This window comes from Eucalyptus grandis, chromosome 1 (genome assembly GCF_016545825.1).
Source record: "Eucalyptus grandis isolate ANBG69807.140 chromosome 1, ASM1654582v1, whole genome shotgun sequence".
Lineage (NCBI taxonomy): Eukaryota > Viridiplantae > Streptophyta > Magnoliopsida > Myrtales > Myrtaceae > Eucalyptus > Eucalyptus grandis.
In genome coordinates, this window is record NC_052612.1 from 15,695,509 (window position 1) to 15,708,943 (window position 13,435).

The following is a 13,435-nucleotide window of genomic DNA, read 5'->3' on the forward strand; positions in this document are numbered from 1 at the left end:
AATGAGGGTTATAATAGAGATGTGTGGAGTGATCATTATAGTGAAATTCTCTGTTAGATGTAGTCCTAATTTCTCTTTCCATTTCTCGCTTTTGCTCTTTATTTCGTTGCGTTTATGTGCCGAGTCCTAACAGGTATGCACTCGTGAATAAATGCTTCAAACTTGATTACGCCATATTGTCCTAATATCATTGTCGATATTTATGACTTTATTGTATTTGATTACAATTCAATGTGGTATAGTTTTATGTTACATATAGAATTAGAGTGTGCCGTAGAAAATGCCAGATTGTTGGTAGATTCAATTCTCCAATATGCACGAGCCATCCTAAGCTCTCTTAACAAAGAGGTGTGGAGTGCTAATATAGTAGAATTATCTACTAAATGTACTATAATTTAAGGGTAAATCAGAATAAACCTTGTACCTCAATTTTTTTTCTCTATCTATTTCATTGTATTTGTACGTTGAATCCTAACAGGTATGCACTCATGCCAAATAAATGTTACGAACTTGATTACATTGTATTGTCGTAATGTCGTTGTCAATATTTATGACTTTATTGTATTTGATTATGACTCAACTTTGTATAGCTATATGATACATATAAAATTAGAGTGTGTTGTAGAAAGTTCCCGATTGTTGGTAGATTCAATTCTCCAATATGCACGAGCCGTCCTAAGCTATCTCTAAATACACTCTCTCTCTCTGATATTTACCGAACTCCATCATAAAAACTAAATGAGATTCACCTACCAACCCAAACCTCCTGTTAAAATCTCCTATATAGACGCCAGCTTCTTCATATAATCCCCAAGAAGAAGAAGAGAACAGAAAGTGGTGTTTCATCCAAAGGTCTTGCAAGTGCCCTTCAAGCAAACTAGCCACGAATATGGTCAACCCCGGTCTCCTCAAAACCGCAGCTCTGGCGGTGGCCATCGTGTACATGGTGGTGGCCAACGTGCCTCCGGCCACGCCGCAGATGTCCTCGTGCAACCAGGTGGTCAACAGGCTGATGCCGTGCGCATCCTACGTGGTCAACGGCGGGGGCGTGCCGCCTGCCTGCTGCAGTGGGATCCAGTCGCTGAACTCGGCGGCGAAGACCACGGCCGACCGGCAGGGCGTCTGCAACTGCCTTAAGTCCGTCCTCAACGGGATCCCCTCCAATGCCTACAACATCAGCCTCGCAACGGGCCTGCCGGCCTCGTGCGGGGTCGACATCCCTTACAAGATCAGCCCCTCCACCGACTGCAAGAGGCAAGTGTAACGTTTCAGCCGATAGATTAACGAAGTCAAAATGCCTTAGAATGCACGCGCTAAGTCTCATTTTTTCGATTTGCGCGAAACTGTATTGCAGCGTGAAGTGAGAGCAAGATGGAACTTAGGCAGGACGAAGTGCTTCCAGTTCTAAGGGCGGGACATGGATCAACATCAGAATAAGAGGAACTACCGTTGCCTTGCGTCCGGTTTTCTCTAGTTACGATAGTAGTCGTTGCCGCGTCGTTCTGGATCTTGTGTCGAGCAGCGATGCGATGCATTGTGTAATATGGTCCGATGTGTTCTCGTCCTAGGCCATCTATGGATAAACTACATTGTGCTTTTTGAATGTTAACGTGTTTTCTGTGCTTACCTTTTTATTGTTACGTCCACATCAATTAATAAATTTTGAGAGGCTACGGAGACCAAGAGCCGCACTTAAGTTGGGCTGCGGGGGCTCAATCTAGCTTTAGGAAACTCTCAAATACAGATGGTTTCAGATCACATGATTTAGAACACGAAGGATGAGCCATTTGGCCAAAACCTAACATGATAGCTAAGTTCGGTACGTACAAATGCTTGTAGATAGCTCACACGAGAGTTTTATTGACCCAAAATCAATTAGAGATATAATTTGACAGGTTAGATTACTATAGTTTCGTTAGCAATTTCATTGGAAAGTTCATAAATTCGAAAAGTTGGTTGTAAGTTATGCAAAAAACTATTGGTAAGTTACCAGCAAATTGAGAAAAGAAAAAAAAAAGTCACGAGTAAGTTTTCCTACAAATGATCATGCGAAAAAGGATACTAGAAGTGTTATAAGTTATGTATGGCGCTGATTTTAGTGTTAAAAGTTTTTGTCGGCTCACTTAAATGTCAAAATTAGAGTTAATTAATTATTTAAGTGCATTCAACGAGAAATTCCTATTAGGAAAATTATATAGCTTTCATAATTAAATTTTTTATCTAAGGTGACATTTTTCTAGCACTAAAGTAATCATTTTTTTGTTTAAATAACAACTAGCATTGAATTGGTTGCTTTTTAATGTGTTATACGACATTGTTATTGGGCACATCGGTGGGCCACATAAGATCGAAAAATTAATAAAATATGATCACATCAGATTTCCAGTTACTCATATCAAAGTTGGCACTTAAGTGATCCAAAAAAAAAAAAAAACTTTTGACATTAAAGTAAGTATCTTACACAATTCATGATACTTTTAGTTCCCAATGATCATTCGACTCTTGTTGAAATTTATCACTATGGAATACAATTTGTAATCACGAAACCATGAAATTCAAGGAGAAGGGCCTTTTTCCTCGAAGTAGTATCATATATACATGTCTGGTTATGTAAATCTTGAAAATCAATCATTTGTTGTAACCAGGAAAAGCGACATCATTGTTACATGAAATAGAATTAAACATAAGGAGACTATCAATCGATTTTGCAAGCTTGTACACGTAGGAGTGACCTATTTGATACTGGTACCGAGTTGATAATATATATAGGGATGGAAATATGTTGAAGGTTCTTAAATTTTTGTTATCATTAAAGAAATAATACAAGGACTGTTTTTCACAGAAAACCAAATGCGAGGACCAAAATGTATACAAATCTAAACGTACGGGAATTGAAAGTTGAATTTTCAACTAGAGACACTAGGGTTGTGCATTGGTCCCCGTATAAACCAAGAATCGGTCAATTCTCGTGGTTCCTACGAGAATTAGTTCGTTTCTCGGTTCCAAATCTAGTTCCCAATTCCAAGAAAAGAACTAGACGGAATCAACCCAAAGTATATTATTCGTTTCTAAAAGTAGAAATTACTGTGAGAGTAATCTCCTCTTTCACTAATTACCTTCTTATAAGTAGTAATTGCATCCTACACAAAAAATAATTTTCAATATATTTAAGAATATTTGAGAAAAAAAAGCATTTAAAAAAAAAAGTAAAACTGTCAGTTTTTGAGACAACTAGGAACTGGATTAAAATTGGTTTTGATTAGTCCAATCCGATCTGATCTAGGTCCACAGTGAATAAGGTTGATTCTCGATTTCACAATCTGGGAACCAACTTTGTTATGTTCAGTTCGCAATTTTAGGATTGGAATTGACTCTTCCCAAAACCGATCACCTCTATCACATGTCAATGATAGCTTTTGCCTCGATAATACTTCTTTAGATTTTGAAGAGGAATTTGATGGGAAATTGATAAAGCAAAATATGGAGACCCCAAAATGCACTAGTACCAAAGATATAAGATGAATGTTACGTGATATTTCATTATGTCGTGGCGCATCGATTCATTATCAATTATTGACCAATTACTTAGCTTTTCTCATTGCACATCTTTGTTAAATTACAAAATTTCCGCACTAAGGAAAGTAAGTTTAGTTAAACTGATTCAATGGTTCTGTATATCATGAGTGGACCTAATCACGACCCAAACAAGGGGCGAGTCTAAAGAAGTAATTTCTGATTGTCCTTGAGCTCGCCTACATCCGTAGACCTGCTTGAGCTCGTTCAAGTCCAGTCTATTAATGAAAATGAATATTTTTAAATCACGGACCGGCGGGGATTGAAAATTTTAGACCAGATGTTCGCCCTACATCACCTAAGCCTTTTTAAAAAAATAATAATAATCCAAGAATAAAAGCACGCTCTATATCTAAATTTTAACAACCCCATTCAATCATTCAAAGAAATACAAATGATCAATTCTTGAAGGTCCACGGAATAATCTGCAAACATCCATGTAAATCCAGGTACATGACCTATTCAAGAGGCCGCAACCCAGATTAAGTGCGTGGGATTTGAGTAAGTTATTTTTAGTTTCTGAAGTGGAAATTTGTTCCAAAGGAAACTCACCATAGGCCATGCAAAGTGGAATACTTCTTAAATGTATACAAGTCATGTAAGTTCATTTCATCTTAGTCATTAATAATATGGATCTCATTCTGATGATTGAGATATAGTGAGCTTGTATTCCCTGTGTGCGTGCGAAATTTGCTTCAAGATTGTGAATGAAAATTCTTTGAGATATGCACTCATACCGGACAAATACTTTGAACTCGATATGATGTACCGTCATAACATGATCAATATTTATGACATTCTTGTGCTTGATTATGAATGAATAACGTTGCATAATTGTAACTTGTATGGTACATGGAATTACAGTGTACTGTAAAAAGTGACCTGTTGTAGTCGTAGTCAATTCCACAACCCGCGGGCCGTACTAAAGTGTCTCCAAACAGTAAACACTCTCTCTCTCTCTCGAATTTAATCTCCCCAACCAAACTCCACCAGAAAAATTAAATGACATTCACCTACCAACTCAAACTTCGAGTTAAATTCTCCTCCTATTTAAACACGCATTCTTCATGTATTCCCCAAGAAGAAGAAGAGAACACAAGCGGTGTATCATCCGAAAGTCTTGCGAGTGCACATCAAGCAAAGTCGCCATGAAAATGGCCAACCCCAGACTCCTCAAAGCCACGGCTCTGGCAGCGGCAGCGGCGGCCGTCGTGTGCATGGTGGTGGCCAATGCGCCTCCGGCTGCGGCGCAGGTGTCCTCGTGCAACCAGGTGGTCAACACCCTGATGCCGTGCGTGTCCTACGTGCTCAATGGCGGGGCCGTGCCGCCTGACTGCTGCAGCGGGATCCAGTCGCTGTACTCGGCGGCGAAGACCACGGCCGACCGGCAGGGCGTCTGCAACTGCCTGAAGTCCGCCATCAACGGGATCCCCTACAACGCCTACAGCGCCGGCCTCGCGGCGGGCCTGCCGGCCAAGTGCGGGGTCAACATCCCTTACAAGATCAGCCTCTCCACCGACTGCAAGAGGCAAGTGCAAGGGTAACGTTAGTCAGAATACTTCAGAACATACGTGCTAAATCTCATTTTTTTCTGGTTTGTGCGAACCTGTATTGCAGCGTGAAGTGAGAGCAAAGATGGAGCGCAGGCAGGAGCAGATGCTTCCAAGGGCAGGAGCTTGGATCCACGTTAGAATAAGAGGAACTACTGTCGCCTCGAGTCACCGGCTTTCTCTAGTTATGATAGTACTCATCGCCGTGTCGTTCTGGATCTTGTGTCGAGCCAGGCGATGCGATGCGTCGTGTAATATGGTCCGTTGTATTCTAGTTCTGCACCATCTATGGAGAAACTATTTTGTGCTCTTTTGAATGTTGACGTGTTTTCAGTGCTTCGTGGACCAGCTTTGCCTGTGTCTGTCGCTCTCTCTTGTTCTCAATTCGATGCAAAGCTTGTGAACATAATATGCTTGCTGTGAACAAGCATGGAGCTCTGACTAAAAAAAAAAACAGAGGGGAGGGAGAGAGAGAGAGAGAGAGAACAAGCATGGAGCGAAATATAAACAGATCTTTAATATATAAAGATTGTTATCAAGGAGGAAACTTCAAAACTAACGTATTAGAAATGCTAATAAGATGGGATTAGGATCTTTAATCCTAATACCTTATCGTCACTGAAAGGAGATACTAAGCGAGGCAGAGGATTTATTCCATTACTATACGAGGCTCTGTAGTTATTTAAAATGGTCGAGCAGTGCATCTTGAAATCCCGGATCCAACATTTCATTTGGGATTTATTTATTTCGCAGGAATTAGTGATTTGAAAAACATTTTCCTAAAAATGACCACTTTTATGGTTTGAAACAATTAGCCAATGAAAAATGAATTTTTTTTATTAGTGGCTATAATTTATACATAAATATCTTTCTAAATGATAAAAATATTTTTCATTATTATCTTTTGTATGCAATGTGAGCAATCATTTTAACAAAAATATTTTTTTAAATCATTCAACTTTTTGCAGAACAAACATAATTTAAATATATCAAAAAATAACCTCTCTAATTACCATCTTTATGACAAAAAAAAAAAAAAAGAAAACCATTTTTTTGGGTGACTACAATAGAGTTGGCTCGGTAAAATATTTTCCATTTCAGGAATTGTTATACTATTTTTGAGTTACACTGAAATTTTGAAATGAGTTAGAAATAATTCTCCAGTTTTTGTAACTTTTTTTTTTAATAATTGGACATGGATTTGATGCATGACCGCTGAAACCCACAACCCCGGTCACTGACATGGGATTGGGCGCCCGACCCCGTGCTTGAGTAAGATCTGCCACTTAAAAATATTGTTTGCATAATTCCGGTTTAAGACGATACGAGCTAGAGTTGCAATTGGCGTAATTGAGCGTGAACATAAGTACTATTGGAGCCGATTTGCCTACTGTAACTCCTTAATTCTTGGTAATTTAAAGTAACCATAAGAAATAACTAATAGAAGAAAGAATTTTTGTTGGCTGAGGACCTAGGTCTAACGTCATTTACATTGGCCAAAAGATTAGTGATGATCGGTTCCCGAGTTGAGCCAATTTCTCCCTAGAACTGGGAATCGGATCAGGATCAGTCTCAGGTTGGATTTATTCGATTTAGGATTTTGGCAACTTCCTTTTCCTTACTCTTTAATAGAAAAGGAATTTAAAAAAAATAAATCAATCTAGTCTTATCCAAGTGGTTCAGTTCTGCACTTGGAATTAAGAATTGCCAAAAATCAATTGGTTCAGTCCAGTCCATGACAACTTCAATGACCTCGCATTGCATCTCTGTGGAGAGAAATGATTTTTCTTTGCAATCCAAGCGACAATCACCAAGTTCCTACTACCCAAGCGATGATCATTGGTTCTCACAACCAAGGCGATAGTTGCCCGGGTCTAGCCCTTGCCTAGATTGTGCCACTCTCATTGAGAATTGCTAGAAATCGAGCATCCTTAGACGATGATTGCCGATGCCAAATCTGGCTTGGTAGCAGCTTGAGTCTTTGGCTGACTACAACGAAATGTTTGAATTTTTTTTTTTTATAAATAAAACCATATTTAAAAAGAAGTTTGCCAAACACTACTTAACTCAAATTTGTTTTATAAAGAAATTTTTACTAAATGTTATATTTCCCTAGAAGGCTTTCTTTGTATTTTCCCAAAACCCATTTTCAAAAACCAAACGTAGTGTTACCAAAAGCCGAGATATAGATAAAATGAGTCCATTCATTCATGGGGCCTCCCCTTACAACCCATCGACTGTTACCACGGAGAAAAAGCCCAAACAAACAAAATCAGTAGCTTTGCGGCGGCGGCGGCGCTGCTGGGTCTGTTGAGCGTGGTCCGATCATGGTCTCGAGCGATCGATCTGGCGAAGCAGGCGGACTCGCCGGCGATTGGGCCCGAGGAATCTTGTGGAAGATCTGGAGGAGCGCGGCGTCTTGAAATTCTTGATCAGTCGATTTATTTCGAGCTTTAAAAACATCTATTAGTAGAACTTTTTAAAAACATCTATTATAACGATTCCGACGAGCCACATTGCATTTTTAAGCAAATTAAATATCCATACTTCTTACTAAGGTTTTTTCTTATTGTTTTTGTACAAATTTTGGCGAGATGACAAATTTATCTTTAAACTAATTTTTTATTATAAAAAACCCCAAATAATACATTTGTCATAAATTATTCTCAAACTAATTTATTCGACTGCCAAAAACTCCAAATTAATATATTTGCGACAAATATACCATTCATTAAATTGGATTAATATTACAAAAATTATATCGTTATGACAAACATAAAGTAAAATCCAAAACCAATATACTAATGTATTATCACGTGTCATCCAATTTAATAATTTGACAATAAAATTTAACAAAAACTAATATAAAGTAAATTTATCACAAGTATACCAATTTGGAATTAATTTATCAAAGGTATATCAATTTGGAATTTTTGTGATCGAAAGATTAGTTTGGGGTAAATTTATTATAGATGCATCAATTTAGGGGTTTTCAAGGTATTAATATTTTTTCGACCAAAAAAAAAGGTATTATTATTTTTAAAATAATCTAATTAATACTTATTAATGGTTTGATATTGCCGAATATTTTAAAATAGTTCAAGCCCTTAGTTAAAACCTATGAAAGTGAAGTACGAATTAATTTGTGTGTTAGAGAAAGAGAGAGAGAGAGAGAAACCCCAGAACGATGAAGCCGACGAGTCTCCGTCGCCCTGCTTCCTCCATCTTCCTCCTCCTTCAAGCGCCGACTGCGATCTCCAGCCAGCCATCATCCCATTCCATCCTCCCTCTCTCGTCTCGCCCTCGTCGTCGTCGTCGGTTTTCCTCGACCCCTAACCTTAATTTAGATGACCCAAAGGAGGTCTTGAGTCACGTGAGGAAAATGTGCAGGAATGGTGGCGTGTTTTCGAGCGTCGGCGATGCCCAGCGTTGCTTCGGTGTAATGATGAAGACGGACCCTTTGCCTTCCCCCCGGGATTTCAGTCTTCTGTTGGGTACTGTAGTGAGGATGAAGCACTACTCCACTGCCATCCGCTTGATTGAGCAGCTGCATTCGTTAGGGGTTGAAGATAATCATTATTGGCTGACGATTTCCCTGAATTGCTTCTGTCGGTTAGAGCGGGTCGATTTGGGTTTGTCTATCCTGGGCAGAATCTTGAAGCTTGGGTTTCCCATCACTGTGGTGGCAACGAGTACCTTAATTGATGGTCTCTTTATTCAGGGCAAAACTGATCAAGCACTGAGGTTCCTCGATGATATGGGACGAAATGGCCCCGAACCTGATGAGACCACGTATGCAATAATCGCAAAGGGGTTATGCAGGGCTGGTAACACCAGATTGGCGATTGAATTGCTGAGGGACTGGGAAGAGAGAGGCTGCAGGTTCGATTCCTTCGCATATGGCATAATAATAGATAGTCTTTGCAAGAAGAGATTCATCACTGAGGCCGTGAGACTCCACGAAAGTTTCAGTAGGAAAGGCGTCGAACCAAATGTTGTTACTTATAACTCCTTGATCCACAGTATGTGCGATGGAGGCCAGATGGAAGATGCTCTCGTATTGTTGAAAGAGATGATGAGCGGAGGCATCCAACCCAACATATTCACTTATAGCTCCTTGGTTCATTGCTTATGCAACTGAGGCCAATGGAAAGATGCTACGGTCTTGTTGGAGAAGATGATGAAGGCAGGAATCAAACCGGACGTCGTTACTTATACCTCCGTCATTCAAGGAGTTTGCAATTCCGGCCATTTAGAAGAGGCTCGAAGACTGCTGAGTCATATGGTGCAAAGCAGAGTCATGCCTAACGTTCTAACCTTTGGTGTCCTGGTGGATGCACATTGTAAAGAGGGATTGCTTGTAGAGGCAGAGGCCATAGTTGACCAGATGATTCAATTAGGTAAAATGCCTAATAGTTTGATTTATAATACATTGATGAATGGTTATTGTTTGCAAAATAGGATGAAAGATGCAATGGAAGTGCTTAATTTGATGGTTGAAAGAGGCTGCTCACCTACTGTTGTTACTTATAGCACGTTGATTAATGGATACTGCAAAGCGAAAAGAATGGACAAGTCAAAGATGCTTTTCCAAGAAATGCTCCGAAGGGGCCTGATTCCTAATGTCATAACATACAGCACTCTCGTGGACGGATTTTGCAAGGTTGGGAACCTTGAAGCCGCAGAGGAGTTAATTAACGAGATGCAGTCTCGCGATCTCTCTCCAAATCATTATACCTTGAACTCTTTCCTGGATGGCTTATGTAAAATGCAGCAGATTGACAAGGCCATGATATTACTTCGAAAGATGGAAGATTCCAAATTTGTCCCACACATCGTGACTTACAATATCCTAATAAATGGCATGTGTAATGCCGGAAAGCTTGACGATGCAATAGGGCTGTTTGATTGTTTGCATGCTCGAGGGTTGCAACCTAACGTGTGGACGTATAGTATTGTCATGCGTGGATTGTGCAAAGGAGGACGCACGGAAGAAGCATATCAGCAGCTAAAGGAGATGCAAAGAAATGGATGCCTTCCAGATGGTGTCACTTATAACACAATCATCCAAGGACTACTAAGAGATAACAAAAATACGAGAGCAGCGCAACTTGTCGGTGAAATGGTTGAAAGGGGTTTTTCTGCAGACTTAGCAACGATGGAGTTGTGGATTAACTATCTCTTGACAAATGAAGCTCCTTCATTTTCTAGTTGAACCCTCCATTGTGTGTGAGATCTGTCCACTTTTTCATCTGAAATTTGATGGAGAGTAAACCAGATTAATGGCAGGTTTTCTTCCAGACATCACCTCCTTGAGTCCCATGTCCCATTTATGAAGCCGTTTTAAGTCTGGGAGATTTTTCCTCTTGCTTCATTATCAGGCTTTTAGAGGGGTGGAAGGTTGATTTTGCTTTTCGTATACCTAGGTTTTGCAAGAAATCTCTGTATTTAACTGGTACATGTGCTTGTCGGTTAGTGCTTCTGGTGCCTACTATTTATCAAACAGGTCAAATTCATATGAATGATCAAGTGGTGTGAGGATGTTCTCAAATTAAATCAATGTTAATAGCAATAACTGTACTGTGTACCATATGCAATTCAGACATTATAGACAAGTATCATGGATCTCTTCTTCAATGGGACCAAAGAAAACAAATTTTGTTTTTTTTTCAGGGTGTAATGTATGCTTTGAGAGAGAGATACTGGTTTTCTTTTATTTTCTTTTCCTAACACCTCTGATCCCTTCAATGTCTTATTTACCATAGTTCTTCAAGGAAGATGCACGGGTGGAAGTGGATGGTATATGATCATGGTGATGGGCACTTTGAATCAATAGCGGTGAATACTTGTGGCGGGCTGGGTACTCAGATTGTCATCGCAGGTCGATTACATATTTGGGTTATTTGCTCTGCTTCTCACAGCAAAGTTTGATGGACGGCTTGCTGACTAAGGAACATGGCTGCAGCTGTATGGAAACAACTTTCAGTATCATTTCCTTTGCACTGCGAGGGATTTTCCAAAAAGCATCTGTTGATGCGGAACATGAATGCCACTGACAGACATTGCCAATGCCAAACCGCATTGACGTCTGCAGTGGCACCAATCAACTTCATTACAACAGGCCCATAGGATGTAACTTTCTTTGGTCCTCTATAGAGGTAAATTCATTGCCAGTTTTCTGTTTTATTAACAGACGAACAAATGTTTTGGTTTGTTTTTGCACGTTTTACTCACAGCTACAGGAATTTCCTGGACAGTCTCGTTACCCCCTCTACTCTGTGTCTTGACACAAATATAATAATAGTAGCGTGCAAGCAAATAATTGTTTAGTGTGGTGTCAGGATGCTCTTGAGTTAAGTTGATGTTAATGGCGATACATTTACTTTGCACCATTATAAGGGACCTATATATATATATATATATATATATATATATATATTTTTTTTTTGGGGGGTGGGGTTGGCGTTGGGTTCAAAAATTATACCGTAAATCCAGATTAGCTTGTTACTTATGTGCTTGAAGAGAGATATACTAGTTTTCTTTTATACTCTTTTGCTGACAATCTGATCCCTTCAATGTCCTGTTGTTACTTCAAAGAAGATGCATTAGTGGAAGTGGATGGTACTTGATCATGGTGATGTGCACTTTGCATTAATAGGGGAGAATATTTGTGGCGAGCTGGTTACTCAGATTATCATCTTAGGTAGATCACACATTTGGGTTATCTGCTCTGCTTCTTGCTGACTAAGGGATGTGACGGCAAGTGTATGAAAACTACTTGCAGTATCTTTTTCTTTGCACTGTGAGGGATTTTCAGAAAAGCCTCTACTTATGGGTGAACATGAACACCATTGACAGATGGCAAACCACATAGACGTCTTGAGCGACACCAACTATATTCATCACCGTCAGGCCCATATGATTTACCTTTCCATTGTCATTTCCACTGCATCAATTGGTTTACTTTCCCAATCAATAGGGTTGCCTCTCAATGGAGGCTCATTTCTTTCCCTTTTTATCTGTTTCAATTACTGATTTTTCTGTTTGTTTTTGCATGTTTCGCTTAAGGCAGCCGGATTGCTTGGACAGTCTTCCTCTTGTCACGCCCACTCCTCTTTGTTTGCTCACATAATCATAGTAGCGTGGAAGCACTCCAGAGAACGCTCTTCTAGCAAAGTTCACGTGTGGATATCATGGGAGCAAAGTTCACGTGTGGATATCATGGCCGATATGATCGATTGAACTCAGAAGAAAGAACCTGTCAAGCAAAAGGATGAATTGGAAGTTCTGCATATATAACAAGAGGATCAACTCAGCTCTCTGTTGTCCATTTTCTTGTTTACAAAAGCTGGTCCATGGGCTTGCCCACTGAAGCAAAGCCAGTGTTGTTGCGATGATGGTTTTAATTTCACTTTTCGAGATTCTTCGCTGACTGGAACCATGTGCAAGTGCATCAGGCTTCAGTTTTAAAAGAAGCTTTATGATTTCTTTTGCTGGAAAGTCGTGAGCATGGTGTATCCTTTACTGTAAATTATGTCGACTCACCTCAGATTGATCCTTTAGTGTTAGATATCGATATGAAGTAGAGGCCTTGAAACCTTCAATCTTTGCAAGAATTGAGAGTACAGTCATTTAGGGAACATCATTTTCGAAATAGATTCACGCTCTGGACCATCAACGAAGGAATACAGCAAGCATCAAGACATTATTGTAAGAGCACAGCCACACAGCTCGGGTTACATGGTCACAAACTCAATGGATAGCTTAATGCAAGCAAGCAATGTACAAGAATGTTGTCTTCCTAAATGAAAGATGAGATTAGGGTCTTTAATCGTAATGCCCTTTTTTTAATTGTAATCCTAATATCTTATCGTCACTGAAAGGAGATACCAAGCGAGGTAGAGGATTTAAAATGGTCGAGCAGTGCATTACCATACGAGAGTTATTTAAAATGGTCGAGCAGTGCATCTTGAAATGGTCGAGCAGTGCATCTTGAAATCCTGGATCCAACATTTCATTTGGGGTTCATTTATTTCATGGAAATCGATAATTTGAAAAATATTTTCCTAAAATGATACTTTTATGATTTGAAACAATTAATCAATGAAAAAGCAAATTTTTTTACTAATGGCTATAATTTATACATAAATATCTTCCTAAATGATAAAAATATTGTTCATTATTAATTTTTATATGCGATGTGAGCAATCATTTTAATAAAAAAATATTTTTTAAATCATTCAATTTTTGCAGAAAAACATAAATATATATAAAAAAAATACCCTCTCTAATTACCATCTTTATGACAAAAA

The 13,435-nt window shown here is 39.2% G+C and overlaps 4 protein-coding genes across 9 annotated transcripts; all 4 read left to right on the forward strand.

The window, feature by feature from the left end:
• The first annotated feature begins 790 nt into the window (after window positions 1–790).
• On the forward strand, window positions 791–1,626 carry LOC104432515 (non-specific lipid-transfer protein 1). Its single transcript, XM_010044957.3, has 2 exons — window positions 791–1,254; window positions 1,355–1,626. The coding sequence occupies exons 1-2, from the start codon at window positions 890–892 to the stop codon at window positions 1,362–1,364; spliced, it is 375 nt and encodes a 124-aa protein (XP_010043259.2). The 5' UTR covers window positions 791–889; the 3' UTR covers window positions 1,365–1,626.
• Window positions 1,627–4,666: 3,040 nt separating this feature from the next.
• Window positions 4,667–5,440, forward strand: LOC104432525 (non-specific lipid-transfer protein 1-like). Its single transcript, XM_010044980.3, has 2 exons — window positions 4,667–5,101; window positions 5,191–5,440. Exons 1-2 carry the CDS (start codon window positions 4,722–4,724, stop codon window positions 5,198–5,200), a joined length of 390 nt encoding a protein of 129 aa, XP_010043282.1. The 5' UTR covers window positions 4,667–4,721; the 3' UTR covers window positions 5,201–5,440.
• A 2,826-nt stretch (window positions 5,441–8,266) lies between these two features.
• LOC104432505 (pentatricopeptide repeat-containing protein At3g22470, mitochondrial) lies at window positions 8,267–12,727 on the forward strand. 6 transcript variants are annotated; one of them, XM_039311685.1, is made up of 4 exons: window positions 8,267–10,412; window positions 10,889–11,004; window positions 11,089–11,281; window positions 12,192–12,727. In XM_039311685.1, exon 1 carries the CDS (start codon window positions 9,301–9,303, stop codon window positions 10,336–10,338), a length of 1,038 nt encoding a protein of 345 aa, XP_039167619.1. In that variant the 5' UTR covers window positions 8,267–9,300; the 3' UTR covers window positions 10,339–10,412; window positions 10,889–11,004; window positions 11,089–11,281; window positions 12,192–12,727. The 6 variants fall into 6 exon arrangements, with proteins under 6 accessions (XP_039167619.1, XP_039167615.1, XP_039167613.1 ...); XM_039311681.1 differs by having other exon boundaries at window positions 8,267–11,004; XM_039311679.1 differs by having other exon boundaries at window positions 10,889–11,281.
• On the forward strand, window positions 8,506–9,264 carry LOC120285942 (putative pentatricopeptide repeat-containing protein At1g12700, mitochondrial). The gene has a single exon (XM_039317137.1). It carries the CDS (start codon window positions 8,506–8,508, stop codon window positions 9,262–9,264), a length of 759 nt encoding a protein of 252 aa, XP_039173071.1.
• Window positions 12,728–13,435: the final 708 nt, after the last annotated feature.